Source organism: Oncorhynchus clarkii, chromosome 3, assembly GCF_045791955.1.
Source record: "Oncorhynchus clarkii lewisi isolate Uvic-CL-2024 chromosome 3, UVic_Ocla_1.0, whole genome shotgun sequence".
NCBI lineage: Eukaryota > Metazoa > Chordata > Actinopteri > Salmoniformes > Salmonidae > Oncorhynchus > Oncorhynchus clarkii.
Genome location: NC_092149.1, coordinates 17,603,680 through 17,618,807, shown reverse-complemented (window position 1 = coordinate 17,618,807; position 15,128 = coordinate 17,603,680). Strand labels below are relative to the sequence as shown.

The 15,128-nt window shown below is 46.4% G+C and overlaps 1 protein-coding gene across 5 annotated transcripts in view; it reads right to left on the bottom strand.

Annotated features, from left to right (window-relative positions):
• LOC139389757 (multiple epidermal growth factor-like domains protein 8) overlaps positions 1-12,263 on the bottom strand; it is a 37,901-nt gene extending 25,638 nt beyond the window's left edge. The window contains exons 1-16 of one of the 5 annotated variants that reach the window (XM_071136727.1): positions 11,689-12,263; positions 10,316-10,567; positions 9,958-10,121; positions 9,480-9,689; positions 8,946-9,126; positions 8,430-8,518; positions 7,250-7,463; positions 4,294-4,477; positions 3,869-4,014; positions 3,582-3,692; positions 3,334-3,485; positions 2,797-2,898; positions 2,505-2,652; positions 1,681-1,844; positions 473-676; positions 141-344 (exon numbers count right to left, since the gene is read on the bottom strand). In XM_071136727.1, the coding sequence (XP_070992828.1) occupies positions 141-344; positions 473-676; positions 1,681-1,844; positions 2,505-2,652; positions 2,797-2,898; positions 3,334-3,485; positions 3,582-3,692; positions 3,869-4,014; positions 4,294-4,477; positions 7,250-7,463; positions 8,430-8,518; positions 8,946-9,126; positions 9,480-9,689; positions 9,958-10,121; positions 10,316-10,490 (2,448 nt within the window). In that variant the 5' untranslated portion in view covers positions 10,491-10,567; positions 11,689-12,263. Of the gene's footprint in view, positions 1-140; positions 345-472; positions 677-1,680; positions 1,845-2,504; positions 2,653-2,787; positions 2,899-3,321; positions 3,486-3,581; positions 3,693-3,868; positions 4,015-4,293; positions 4,478-7,249; positions 7,464-8,429; positions 8,519-8,945; positions 9,127-9,479; positions 9,690-9,957; positions 10,122-10,315; positions 10,568-11,688 lie in introns of all 5 variants that reach the window. The other 4 variants (XM_071136704.1, XM_071136696.1, XM_071136713.1 and 1 more) reach the window with 4 other exon arrangements.
• Positions 12,264-15,128: the final 2,865 nt, after the last annotated feature.

Below are 15,128 nucleotides of genomic sequence, written 5' to 3'. Positions count from 1 at the left end.
AAGGAGATCAACAAAAAAAAGAGATCGAGAGACAGTGGGAGAAACAAACATCTTCAATATTGATGTTAAGGATATTGAGCCTCAGTATTACTGTGAAAACCTTTTGTTTATAAAATGTGTAATTGTCAGCTGGTACTCACACTTCCGCCGGGCAGAGCGGTTCTGTTCCAGGTCAAGGCCATCTCACTGGTCTGTCCAGAGCCTGAGTTGTTGAGGTATCCCTCGGCCTGGACCAGGTAGCGGTTCCCCCGGGTCAGGTTGGGAAACAGACGACCCATGTCAGGACGGGACAGCAGCTTCGTCTCCTTCTCCTGGTGAGCTGCCCAGCGACCTACCACCTCCTTCTGAGTGGAGGAGGAAGAGGGAGTGAGAGAGTTCAGTAAAACAAATTACAGGCTGGATCTACTCGTATCTCTCAAAAAATGTGTAATGTAAGCGCCCACATCCCGCTCCCTCACTCTCTCCCTCTCACCAGTTGCAGGGAGTTGGGTCCAGCAGCCATGCGGGCCTCAAAGTGTAGCCTCTGTATCCGGGCCCACATGGAAACTGTCTCAGTGGGAGGGGGTGCAGGTGGAGGGGCACCCCACAGAGGGTGGATGAAGCCCCGGAACTGCAAGGTGACGTCCATCTCTGTGGTGGGGCTGAGGATGATGGAGGTGCTGCGCAGGATGGACACCTGAAGGCGTGGAGGTTCAAGAGGGATTGGATGGAGGTGTTACAACAGACAGCAAGGTACAACATGTTAGAAGTCAGCAGCATTACATTCAGTCAGATAAGAGTTTGGGAAGCCCACAGTATCTTAAGCAGGGTGGGAGGAGGGTAAGTATTTAGAGGGGCTTTAGAGACACAGTATAGCTAGAAGTAGAGGTAAGGTGGTACAGTGTCCCTGCAAAAGAAAGTGGGGGTACGCCATACCGGTAAAACACGGGCCTATCATAATAATTAAAACAAAATGTCAAGAAAACTGTAGGCTACTACTCCATTATTTTTCATTACCGCATGTCAGAGGCATGAAACATTTGCGAATGGACTTGAAAATAAATGGGTGGTATTAGCCTACACTCCAAAATGTGATGGTTCGACCAGAACACTGACATTTTGACAAGCCAGAGTTAAGTGGCCGACACCAGGACGCGAGGACAGCAGTGGACGCATAAATTATTGCCTAATGATAATCGCCAAATGTCATTACACTTTTTGGTGTTTTGTGTAAAAGATGTCGCTTTCCATTCACCACTGCTTGGAGGCTGGAACTATGTTGAGAGTGGATGAATGTGCCTGGATAACCTAGTAAAAGGAGCCCTTTGAAGTGATTGTTTGATTGGTTGTGTTTGTGAGGGAATTGAACCCACGAGCCACACAGGACCATAATACTTGGCGGTAGGGTTGTCACGAGTAGTACCAGTATACTGATACTCAGAGGTATTGTGGCATGACACAAAACATGGAGCGGAGTAAATGTTCTGAGGAAACAGTCCTAATGTTGGAAACAAGCAGTCTGATGTCACCCAGAATTCAGTTTATTTTCCAAGCTATAACATACAACCTACATACAGTAGGTTTTTTAAAAGACCAAAGAGTTATGTCTGCTTTGTGTTTTCCTTTTTGCCATGGAAAATCAGTTATAGTAGTATTGCGATGTTGGAAACGTGACAACCTTACTTGGCGTGGCCTCTGTACCTTGTCAGGCTGGGAGTCATTGCGGGGGTGCTGGAAGGTGAGCAGGTGCAGTCCCGGGACATAGTTCTCAGTGCGACAGGAAAGGAGTGAGGTGAGGAAACGGGTACGCTCCCCCCACCAGCCGTACGCCCCTGAGATCTGGTCCACACGGCAAGCACTTTGATCTGCAATACCGAGAGGGAGAGCTCATTAAACAACACACACAGTACCAGACCTTAATCTTACAATACTTTTCATTTTTATTTAACTAGGCAAGTCAGTTAAGAACAAATTCTTATTTACAATGACGGCCTACCAGAAGGCAAATTGCCTCCTGCGGAGACAGGGGGCTAGGATTAAAAATAAATAACAAATATAGGACAAAACACACACAACAAGAGACACCACAACACTACATAAAGAGAGACCTAAAATGACAACATAGCATGGCAGCAACACATAAAAACACAGCATGGTAGCAACACAACATGACAACATGGCAGCAGCACAAAACATGGTACAAACATTATTGGGCAAGAAGGTAGAGACAGCAATACATCACACGAAGCAGCCACAACTGTAAGTAAGAACGTCCATGATTGATTCTTTGAATGACGAGATGGAGATTAAACGCAGCGAACTGAAAAGAGGAGCGACCCAGGGATGTGTGTGCTTTAGGGACCTTTAACAGAATGTGACTGGCAGATGGGTGTTGTGTGTGGAGGATGAGCGCTGCAGTAGATATCTAGTGGGGAGCCCCAATTCATGGTCCCTCATGTATTTTTTCTCCTATGCATTTTAGCTTTTGATATTTGTATTTCCCCTCCTCCCTCTGTGCATCTCACCTGACACAGGTAGGCAGGACTCGTTCTGGACACACCAGCCAAAGTCACCGGAGGCACGGGGCAGGGAACCTGGAGCCCCACTGAACACCAGGCAGGACTGGCAGTCAGACAGAAAGCGGGCCAGGCCCAGGCACCCTGTGCTGCCACACTGGAGAGAGACAGTTGAACATTGTTTTTATCCATGGTCAAGTTAGATTCTTAGAAGGTGACTGGGGAGGACAGATTGAGGAGGTTTGGGTTGAAGATCGAGAAAAAGGGATGGAAAAAGCAGGGTGTTGGATACGTGTGTTACCGGGTTGGTGGGTTGGTACTCCCGACAGCGGCCCTCACACCAGCTGCATTCTGGGTTCTTCAGACACATGCTCTCGTCTGGTGCCTCGGCACACACAGCGTCCTGACACACACAGAAACGGACATTCAAACAAAGATACACACACCACAGCAGAGCTCTCCAACCATGTTCCTGGAGAGCTACTGTCCTGTAGGTTTTCGCTCCAACCCTAATAATTTGCTGGTTGATAAGATGAATCAGGTTAGTTACAACTGGAGTTGGTGTGAAAACCTACAGGAGGGTATCTCTCCAGGAACAGGGTTGGAGAGCCCTGCACCACACTATACTGTGAACTACCACAAAATTGTGCACAAGAAATACAATGTTAACAAGTCCTGCGTTCAATCCCCAAAAAACATTATCACTGAAAAACATTATGCTTCAGGAGATGAGAGAATTGCAGTTTCAACCATCCTCCTCTCCCCCATTCCCTATGCCCCTGTCCACCATGCAATAATAAACTCTCCATCCCTCCCCCTTCCTTACTTCTTGACTCACCCGGTCGCCTGGGTCGCTGCTCACGAACAGTGGAACTTTGTACGCCACCAGGTCTCCACGGGCAATACCACTGTAACCCCCGGCAACCAGCAGCACCCTGCCCTCCATCACAGCAGCTACATGGGAGTACCGCCCTCTCACAGCCTCTCCTCCTGTACGAAAAGAGAGAGAGATGATTCAACATAAAGCAACATGAATATGTCTGTGTATGAGCGAGTGAGAATGTGTGTGTGTGTGTAGGGACTCACTGTGTTGGAGGCTCGACCCAGCTGACACCCACTGGTGACACCCCAGGTGGTAGAAGAAGATTTCCTCATCATAACACTTCTCCTCCTGGTAGTGGATGTGCACATTTCCCCCTGAGAGTGAGCAAGTGAGTGAGTGAGTGAGAAAGAGAATAGGGAGAATAAGAGCAATATTAGAGGGAAAAGGGGCTGGACAGCAAACAATTGTATGAATCCATTCAAGAGGTCTCCATCCCTATCCTATATTCTCTGTGATCACCATCTCCATCTCTACCATACGTCCCCCTCACCATAGACCACCATGTAGTTTCCGATGACGGTGGCTGAGTGGAAGGCTCTCTCCCTGGGGCCTGTGGCTGGGAAACGGGAACGGAAAGAGGTCCAGAACCTCCGGTCCACGTGGAATACATCTGTGGAGTTCACACGTACACTGAACCTGAGGGGGAGAGAGAGGCAGGAAGGAGGCAGATTATTTGATACAATAGAAACAGTCCAACGTTAACACAGACACCTGCTGAGACACAAATAGATACCAACACTACTGGGAATCCCACGGACACTGACACTTGGAGAAGCCAAGAACCTAGCGAGAACCTGTTCTTGCATTACCAAATAGCATCAAACACACACGACACAGTGTACCCTCAGTGTGTACTTCAACTTTGATAATAAACACACATCACCATCAGCCCCACATCAGCTCCTCCAACTGTACCTGGCAGTGGTAGGCCTGTGGCCCCCGTAGACCAGCAGGGCCCGGGACGGGGGGTGGAACACCATGGAGTGGCCTGCTGTGGCAGGGGGCTTCCCCCCAGTGGGCTGCACCGCTTCCCACACCCCAGACCCCCGCAGACCAAACCGATACAGAGATGACGAGAACATATCCTCTTCCGTACGACCTGCAGGGGGAGAGGAGGAGAGAAAGATTACAAGAGCACGTATTCACAGCGGATAGGCACAATCTTAGGATAGAGTGAAGTATTGAGACAGTGACACATTTGTTGTTGTTGTTTGGGTGCAGTACTCCAGCACTTTGGATTTCAAATGATACAATGGGCTACGAGGTTAAAGTACAGACTGCCAGCTTTAATGAGGGTATTTTAATCCATATTGGGTGAACTGTTTAGATAGAACAGCACTTTTTGTACATAATTCCATTATGTGTGTATTAAAGACGTCAAAAGTTTAGTATATGGTCCAATATTCCTAGTACACATTGATTACATCGAGCTTGTGGCTTTATAAACTTGTTGGATGCATTTGCTGTTTGTTTCGGTTGTGTTTCAGATTGTGCGTCCAAATTAAATGAATGGTAAATAATGTAGTGTCATTTTGGAGTTAACTTGATTGTAAAATAAGAATATAATGTTTCTTAAAAACACTTCTACATGAACGTGGATGCTACCATGATTACTCAAAGTCCTGAATGAATCGCAAATAATGTGGTGTTTTATTTAGATCCCCATTAGCTGTTGCAAAAGCAGGATCTACTCTTCCGGGCGTCAACACAAAACACGACATACAGTGCATTCGGAAAGTATTCAGACCCCCCTATTCTAAAACGGATTAAATCGTTTTTGCCCCCTCATCAATCTACACACAATACCCCATAATGAAAAAGCCAAAACAGGTTTTTATAAAGGTTTGCAAATGTATTAAAAAAAAAAAACTGAAATATTACATTTTCATAAGTATTCAGACCCTTTCCTCAGTACTTTGTTGAAACACCTTTGGCAGCGATTACAGCCTTGAGTCTTCTTGGGTATGACGCAACAAGCTTGCCACACCTGTATTTGGGGAGTTTCTCCCATTCTTCTCTGCAGATCCTCTCACGCTCTGTCAGGTTGAATGGGGAGCGTCACTGCACAGCTATTTTCAGGTCTGTCCAGAGATTTTTGATTAGGTTCAAGTCCAGGCTCTGGCTGGGCCACTCAAGGACATTCAGAGACTTGTTCCGAAGCCACTCATGTGTTATCTTGGCTGCGTGCTTAGGGTCGTTGTCCTGCTGGAACGTGAACCTTTGCCCCAGTCTGAGGTCCTGAGCGCTCTGGAGCAGGTTTTCATCAAGGATCTCTTTGTACTTTGCTCTGTTCATCTTTCCCTCAATCCTGACTATTCTCCCAGTCACTGCCACTGAAAAACATCCCCACAGAATGATGCTGCCACCACCATGCTTCACCATTGGGATGGTACCAGGTTTCTTCCAGACGTGACACTTGGCATTCAGGCCAGAGAATCTTGTTTCTCATGGTCTGAGAGTCTTTAGGTGCCTAGGCAAACTCTAAGCGGGCTGTCATGTGCCTTTTACTGAGGAATGTATTTTCTCCACAGAGGAACTCGGGAGCTCTGTCAGAGTGACCATCGGGTTCTTGGTCACTTCCCTGACCAAGGCACTTCTCCCCCGATTGCTCAGGTTGGCCAGCTCTAGGAAGAGTCTTGGTGATGCCCAACTTCTTCCATTTAAGAATGATGGAGGCCACTGTGTTCTTGGGTATCTTCAATGCTGTTTACATTTTTTGGTACCCTTCCCCAGATCTGTGCCTCGGCACAATCCTGTCTTGGAGCTCTACGGACAATTCCTTCGACCTCATGGCTTGGTTTTTGCTCTGACATGGACTGTCAAATGTGGGACCTTATATAGACAGAAAATACATGTTTTTTAGTTTAACTAGGCAAGACATTTTAAAACAAACGCTTATTTACAATGACGGCCTATACCAGCCAAACCTGGACAACGCTGGGCCAATTGTGCGCCGCCCTATGGGACTCCCAAATACAGCCGGTTGTGTTACAGCCTGGATTCGAACCAGGGTGTCTGTAGTGACGCCTCTAGCACTGAGATGCAGTGCCTTAGACCGCCGCGCCACTCGGGAGCCCGAATCATGTCCAATCAATTGAATGTACCACAGGTGGACTCCAATCAAGTTGTAGAAACATCTCAAGGATGATCAATGAAAACAGGATGCAGCTGAGCTCAATTTAGAGTCTAATAGCAAAAGGTCTGAATACTTATGTCAAGAAGGTATTTCTGTTTTTAATATATTAGCAAAAAATTCTCCAAACCTGTTTTCACTTTGTCATTACGGGGTGTGTAGATTGATGAGGAACATTATTTATTTAATCAATTTTACAATAAGGCTGTAACATAACAAAATGTGGAAAAAGTCAAGGGGTCTGAATACTTTCCGAATGCACTGTATATTATCTCTCTGATTACAATGAAGAGCAAGACGTGGCACTCTGTTCTGGGCCAGCTGCAGTTTAACTAGGTCTTTCTTTGCAGCACTTGACCACATGACTGGACAATAATCAAGAGAAGACAAAACTAGAGCCTGCACGACTTGCTTTTTGGAATCTGAAATCTAACAGTACAGCGTAAAAGAGAAAGTTAGACGCAAATATCATACCCCCAAGACATGCTAACATCTTACCATTACAATAACAGGGGAGGTTAGCATTTACTCTAACTTTCTCACTCATCATTATTCACGATTAATTCAGGATTTTCCGTAATCATGGTAGCATCCACATTAACGGAGAAGTGTTTAGAAACATATTCTGCAAGAAGTTTTCACTGCATATACACACACACACACCTGTAAGGTAATATTTGCAGTGAAAACTATTCTACAAATTCAGTTAACGACATTGTATTTCAATAAGTTATTTACCTCCAAATATGTAGAGATAGTTGTCCACTACAGCTGCTGCATGGTTGGCCACCCTCGGTGCACCGGGCGAATGGGATTGGCCGAGCTGCTGCCAGTCATCCTGGATTGGGCGGTACATCCAGACGTCACTGGCTAAAGCGCCGCTCGCGAGCTCTCCTCCGAAGATAACCATGTTCCCCTTCCACTCTACTGCCGTGTGGGAGTGACGAGCCGCCTGACAGAGGGAGGGGGGAAAGAAAGGAGGGAGAGAGGAAGAGGGGGGTGATGAGAAGTGAGATGGCAGTTGGGATAGGGTGGGCAGGAGGAAGGGAAGGATGAGCGGAAGTGGGAACAAGAAAAAAGAGAAAAGGGAGGGGGTGAAAGTGAAGCAGTAAGATAGGGAGTGTTGTAGAAATGGGTTAACAGGAGAGGGAGGGAAAGAGAGATTTTTAGGAGCATTGGTTTAGTCCAATGAGTCCCACTGCATCGACGATGCATTTTGAACTAACCCCTTTTAGTCTGTGTGATTAATGGGGGCGAAGCTAGAGTGGTATTTGTGAGACAAGGTGTAACCCGAAGGGGCCTGGGGCCGGGTCTTTTATACAAAAACCCCTGTAGAGTCCGAATGGTTTGGGCTACAAATTATTAAAAGGTGAGAGTCACATGAACAAGCACATGTAACATGTTTTGCTCTATTAAGCTCACAAGCTACAAGAGAGTTGTTAAAACAGAAGGGGTTATTCAACATAGAAGATCATAGTGAATCCCAGGACATAGTGTCTATAATACTGTAATAAGTTCACATACTGTAGTTGCTGTCACAAACTCCAAACAGTTGTCACTGACAATTTCTGTACTTACAGCATTCATATAAATTCATTTATCAGGTTTTTGCTTTGGCTGACCTTATTTGTTTATGGACATTTGTCAATAAAACACATGAAAGTAACTGTTTATGTCAAATTGTTTTGTGTTCTACTTGTAGCCCTGGTTGTCTTGAAAAGAAAATGGTAAAACACTTTATTGTGAGGCTAAATAAGTGCTGGACATGTAGTTTCATGAAAGTCAGATAAATGAAAAGCCGATTTTTGCTGGGATCTTGAATAAAATATCAAAGTATAAGATAAACACAGGAAAGAATAACTAAAGAGAACAGTCTTTGACATATTTTATTAAGATGACATTTCTGGCATGCACTTACTGGGGAGTGTCCATAAGATCTGTTCTCCCATTGGTTCAAGCTGAAGTTGTATTTAACCAGGTCCCCCAAAGCTTGGTTCAAGTCAAACCCTGAAATATCAAACAGCCCCAACCATACAGAACCAGTTTACCAATTACATCATGACATACATTGAAAGCCACAATGATTACTATGCAGAGGCAGTTGTCTAACAGCAATAATGCCAAGGTCTTCTGTGAAGCCATGTGCTCGACTCATCTAAACTGGGATAATGTTAACCAAGCCCACCAATACTCCTGACTGGGTCGATATCGGGTCTAGTTAGACAATGAATCAGCAAATAAAGTGAAAACAAAACAATCCTAACATTCTGACTTATAACACCCTGCTAACTAACAACCCTAACTAACAACACCTGAATTAGAATGGTATACATTATTGGTATACCATGGGCATGTATAATACTTGTTTTATGTAAAATGGGATCCACCACTATATAAAAAAATAAACAAACAGTTGTTCAGTGTTCCATCTCACCTCCAAACAGGTACATGGCTCCAGTGGAGGACAGGTAGACCCCAGCAGAACCGGTCCGGGGGGGCATGTAGGGGTCGGCCCCACTCACCTGCCACCACTGCCCTGCTCCACTGTCATCACGGAGACCCAGCTGACAGCTCTGGCCCAGGAAGTCTGAGCTGCAGAGACAACGCTCTCCTCTCTGAGAGGAAGAGAAAGGAGAAAATTTGAGAGAAATCAGCAATCAACGATATTACAACATGTAAAGGAAAGGAGGGTCATTCAACCCTTATTTATGTTGCTGCACTGGTTTCCCCTTATGTGATTGAACTCAAACGTATACCCTGCTTAATAATTAACTTCTTAGGCAGTCTTGTACATAGGTTCCCTCAGCTAGCTGTCTCCAGCATCTCAGTTGGCTGTCCACTTTCAATCCACGACTAACTCATCCAACCTTTGTTTTATTGCACTGTAATAAACCAATACGTTGTCTGTATGTTGTCTAAAGACTGCCGTTTCCAATGTGGATAATAAAGTCTCCCTTCCCCTTCTTACCTTGTCACAGGTGCCATGCAGGATGCAGGCCTGGGGACATAGAGGGGTGCTGCAGTCGGCTCCTCCCCAGCCCAGATGGCACTGGCACAGGGACGAGGCCGTGTCACAGCGCCCGTGACCTCCGCAGGCCCCAGGGCACACAGAGAACGAGTAGGTGGCATTGAAGCCCAGGAGGTTGTAGTTGGCATCACTGAAGAGGTGGAGCAGCATCTGGAGGGAGGAGAGAAAGGATGTGAAGGGGGCAATGGACAACTGGATTACATTTTTTCCATGATATTGTAATCCATTCAGCCCATCGAGTCAGAAAAGTCAAATTTGTGCTGAAATCAAATTGAGGCCATGAAAACCCGTCAATAAATCTATCCATTTAATGCTGGTATGAAAGGTTTCCCCACCCAAATCCCTAGCAGTCTGAGGTTGATATCTGACATCTCAGAACATGTCTAGTTCCGCCTTCCATAGATAATGATACGGTTACCTTGCCAGACTTGGCTTCTACGGGCTGCGGCAGGGTGTTGCCACTCAGACTGGCCAGTAGAGGGTTCTGGTAGGAGTCTCCGTCGTAGACGAACAGGTAATCATACGTGCATTCGGTCTCCATGAAGGTAAAGTTCAGGACGATACGGTAATTGCTGCTGGGGGCTTGGAGAGAATACAGGTAAGAAACATCAGTCTGATATAATTTAGAGTACACTTAATTTGCTCGACACAGGATTTTCCTTGGCATATCTTGAGACCCATGTATTCACATCAAACTGACAATCAACTAAGACAACGAATCTATCAACACACACTGTCCTCACAGCACTCAGTTTTCCTACTACTGTCTCACTCACCTTTGACGAGCCACTCGCAGTTCCCGTTTACAGAGTAGTTCCCTGGTCCGTCTGTGACGTACCCTGGGGGGCCCCTGAGCACCTGTCTGTGGCCCTTACAGTCTCCTGCCCAACACCCAGGGGCTACAGCCACCAGCAGCAACCCCAGCAGGGGGACATGGAGGAGGGAGGCCATCCTCTCCCCCACCTGGAATAGATGGAGGAGGTGAAGAAGATGGGGTTGTCCGATTACCTCGCTCACAAGCCGGGAACCTAGAAATGGTTCAAACAAGCAATGCAGCTTCAGTGAGATGGACTACATATGCAAAAAAATATTTTACAAAGAAGTTGCATTTCAATATAGGCAAAACTAGAGCATATTTCCTCCTATATGTCACATCAGTGCTGCATTCTGGTTACAGCACCATATTTACAGAGTCAAAAATCTAAAACTCCACAAGATAGGCATTAGGCAATAACTTCCAATCAAACTAAATACATACATATTACAGTAACATTCATAAGTAACCAAACAGGGTAAAAAAAATCTGTGCTGGCAGGCAGAGAACATATTATTTAATTTATGTCGATGGCAGAGTGACAACTTAAGGAATGTGCTTTTCATATGAGCTTAGTGTTATTACTGTTCCAATTATTTCTGTCTCTAAGAAAGGTAAATTAATGATTCACATTTTGTAAAGTCACAACAGTCAGAGCCAGAGGTGATGTAAACTGACAACGTGCCCCCCCCCGCACATTGTAGAAGATTCAGCTTCTGTCAATATGATAGAATCTCATTCATTTGAATTTCAGACATGTACAAATAGTTTCTAGTTACACTTCTCAAAACATTAAGACGTTTTCAATATAGATATTCATAGCTAATCATCATCGCAGTTGTTCTGTCTATGGATGCTGCTCGGTTTCTGGTTTACTGATTAGCAAACATCTCAATTGAACCACGTTTAGCAAATAATTTTAAAGAAAAATAAACGTATATAACTTATAGCTAAATGCCAGGAAACCGTGAGCGAGTAGTTAGCTAACGTTACTAGTAGCTAGCCAACGTTACTAGTAGCTAGCCAGTATCAAAACAATGCTAACTTTCCGCAGACACACCATAACTAGCTAGCTAACGTTAACGGTTATTGCTAAGGCTAGCTAACGTAATATCATTAGTTGGCTAACGTAAACAGAATAGCTAAATACAAAAGTTGTATGTTGCTAGTATATAGTTAGTTATAACCAGCTAGCAAGCGAGTATTGAACGTTAACAGCAAATTCCGCTACGCTAACGGTAGCTATCTTGAAAGAGATAACGTTACCTAGTTAAATAAATACCACACTAGCAGAGGACCGTTAGCTTAGCCTTCCCATGCATTCGTAATACTCACCAGCTCCCGTGTCTCCGTCCCTATGATATTCTACATTGTCAGTGAGTTATGAGCGACACAACGCAAAACTGATTGTGAGATAGCTAACGTTAGCCAGCAGTGGCTACCAAAGAGGGTCGTCGGACTCCAGCACTGGACTCCAGTCCCCGCCGTCCTGAATCCCAGACCACCCTCCGCAGGGGCTCGCGCTTACTGGACTGCTGCTAGCCAGTTAGCGAGCAAGCTATTTCCAGATGCAAAAGCGCAGCCATCTATCTATTCAATGATGTTTAGCTAAATCATAATACTAATGAAATATATCTGTCGCAGCTTCAGACACATCTTCATAAATTTGCCTTAGCACACTAGCCAGCGTGAAATGTTACTTAATATTTGTTGTTTTTGTACATGGCAGCCTCTCACACAAAATGCTCCTCTTCTTTCTCCAAAGGGTTATGGCAGACTTCCTCTGTACAGGGTATTGAAACAAAAAAATATTCCATTGTATTCACTGCTTCTTATTTTTTAAGGTTTTATTGCAGACCACACCTATTAGTGTATTGCCGCCACCTAGTGTATAGGGTGTTGAAACAAAACACATTCCATTGCGGGAAAAGGGGAGTGGGGACCGATATCATGCGAAATACAAAAAAACATCCCAGTCACAGATTTCCTCTCTGTTTGCGCTGTGCAGTTGAGAACCAATGCAATAAACGCTACGAAGTCCACCTTATTAAAAAACCGGTTGAGCTACGGTTGAGCTAACTAGGCTAATGTGATTGGCATGAGGTTGTAAGAAACAAAAACAATTCCCAGGACATAGACATATCTGATATGGACAGAACGTTTAAATTATTCTTAATCTAACTGCACTGTCCAATTTACAGTAGCTATTACAGTGAAATAATGCCATGCTATTGTTTGGGGAGAGTGCACAATTATGAACTTGAAAACGTATTAATAAACCAATTAGGCACATTTGGGCAGTCTTGATACAACATTTTTAACAGATATTCAATGGATCATTGGATCAGTCTAAAACTATGCACATACACTGCTGCCATCTAGTGGCCACAATCTAAATTGTGCCTGGGCTGGAATAATACATTATGGCCTTTCTCTTGCGTTTCAAAGATGATGGTACAAAAAAAACATGTTTTTTACTTTGTATTATCTTTTACCAGATCTAATGTGTTATATTCTCCTACATAAATTTCACATTTCCACAAACTTCAAAGTGTTTCCTTTAAAATGTTATCAAGAATATGCATATCCTTACTTCAGGTCCTGAGCTACAGGCAGTTAGATTTGGGTAAGTCATTTTAGGAGAAAATTGGAAAAAAGGGTCGGACCCTTAAGAGATTTTTAACATGCCACATGTCAGGATTGTTGACAAGGAATATTATCTGGTGTCTCTACTCCTACTACCATTACTTCATCAACTTCACTCCTTTCTTCACTCTTCTCACCACCTCCAGATAGGAGACATGTCTTAGTCTTGCCACCGGCCTCCTTCACCCTAACAGGACACTTCAGAAATACAGGGGCATGTTCACAATTGCCACATTTAGGCTCAGCTGGCATATGATACCCCTCCCATCTACATACACTTGACACATGACCAAATAATTTGCATTTATTACACTGCATGGGTTTGGGCACGAAGGCTCTCACAGGGAATCTCATAACACCCAAATGCATGTGAGAAGGGAGAGACTCTTCATCAGAAAACAGTAGAATGGATGGAGTGGGCTTCCTCACTCCATCCACCATGCTGGTCAGTCAGTGCACACCAACCACTTGATCCAATTCTTCCTATATACGCTTGGCTTTTACTTCTAGCGCCACCCCACAGATAACACCCTTGATTGGCGACATAATTCGAAGATCCACATGCCAATCAATCTGCTTTGATCTTGAGTCGCAGAGCATGCTCCTTCTGTTCCATAGGTATCAGTGGAGGCTGCTGAGGGGAGGATGGCTCAAGATAATGGCTGGAATGGAGTCAATAGAATGGCTTCCACCACATGGAAACCATGTGCTTGATGTGCTTAATACTATTCCATTGACTCCATTCCAGCCATTACTATGAGCCGTTCTTCACTGCCTCAACATACAACACCTTCTGCACTATTCTGACCCTGGCCACCGAAAACCTCAAAAGGCTCCTCGTCATCACTCCATCACTAAAATTGTAAACATCAGCATTGCCATTAAAAGACAGCTCTGGCAGCTCCTGACTGATGGGCGGCTCTGGCAGCTCCTGACTGACGGGCGGCTCTGGCAGCTCCTGACTGACGGGCGGCTCTGGCAGCTCATGACTGACGGGCGGCTCTGGCAGCTCATGACTGACGGGCGGCTCTGGCAGCTCCTGACTGACGGGCGGCTCTGGCAGCTCCTGACTGACGGGCGGCTCTGGCAGCTCCTGACTGACGGGCGGCTCTGGCAGCTCCTGACTGACGGGCGGCTCTGGCAGCTCCTGACTGACGGGCGACTCTGGCAGCTCCTGACTGACGGGCGACTCTGGCAGCTCCTGACTGACGGGCGACTCTGGCAGCTCCTGACTGACGGGCGACTCTGGCAGCTCCTGACTGACGGGCGACTCTGGCAGCTCCTGACTGACGGGCGACTCTGGCAGCTCCTGACTGACGGGCGACTCTGGCAGCTCCTGACTGACGGGCGACTCTGGCAGCTCCTGACTGACGGGCGACTCTGGCAGCTCCTGAGTGACGGGTGACTCTGGCAGCTCCTGAGTGACGGGCGACTCTGGCAGCGCTGGACAGGAGGAAGACTCTGGCAGCGCTGGACAGGAGGAAGACTCTGGCAGCGCTGGACAAGAGGAAGACTCTGGCAGCGCTGGACAAGAGGAAGACTCTGGCAGCGCTGGACAGGAGGGAGCACCTAGAAGCGCTGGACAGGAGGGAGCACCTGGAGGGAGGAGACGGAGAGACAGCCTGGTGCGTGGGGCTGCCACCGGAGGCCTGGTGCGTGGAGGAGGAACCGGATGGATCGGACCGTGGAGGCGCACTGGAGGTCTCGAGCACAGAGCCTGCACAACCTGTCCTGGCTGGATACTCCTCGTAGCCCGGCCAGTGCGGCTGGGTGGAACAGACCGCACTGGGCTGTGCTGGCGAACCGGGGATACTGTGTGTAGGGCTGGTGCTATATACCCTGGGCCGAGGAGACGCACTGGAGACCAGATGCTCTGAGCCGGCTTCATAGCACCTGGCTCGATGCCCACTCTAGCCCGGCCGATACGAGGCGCTGCGATGTAGCTCACCGGGCTATGTCTGCGCACTAGGGACACCGTGCAAGCTCCTCATAATGCTGCCTCTCGGCTTTGGCTGCCTCCAGCTCTGCCCGGGGGCGGCGATATTCCCCAGCCTGTGCCCAGGGTCCCTTTCCGTCCAAAATCTTTTCCCATGTCCAGGAGTCCAGAACCCTCTGCTCCTGGTTACCAC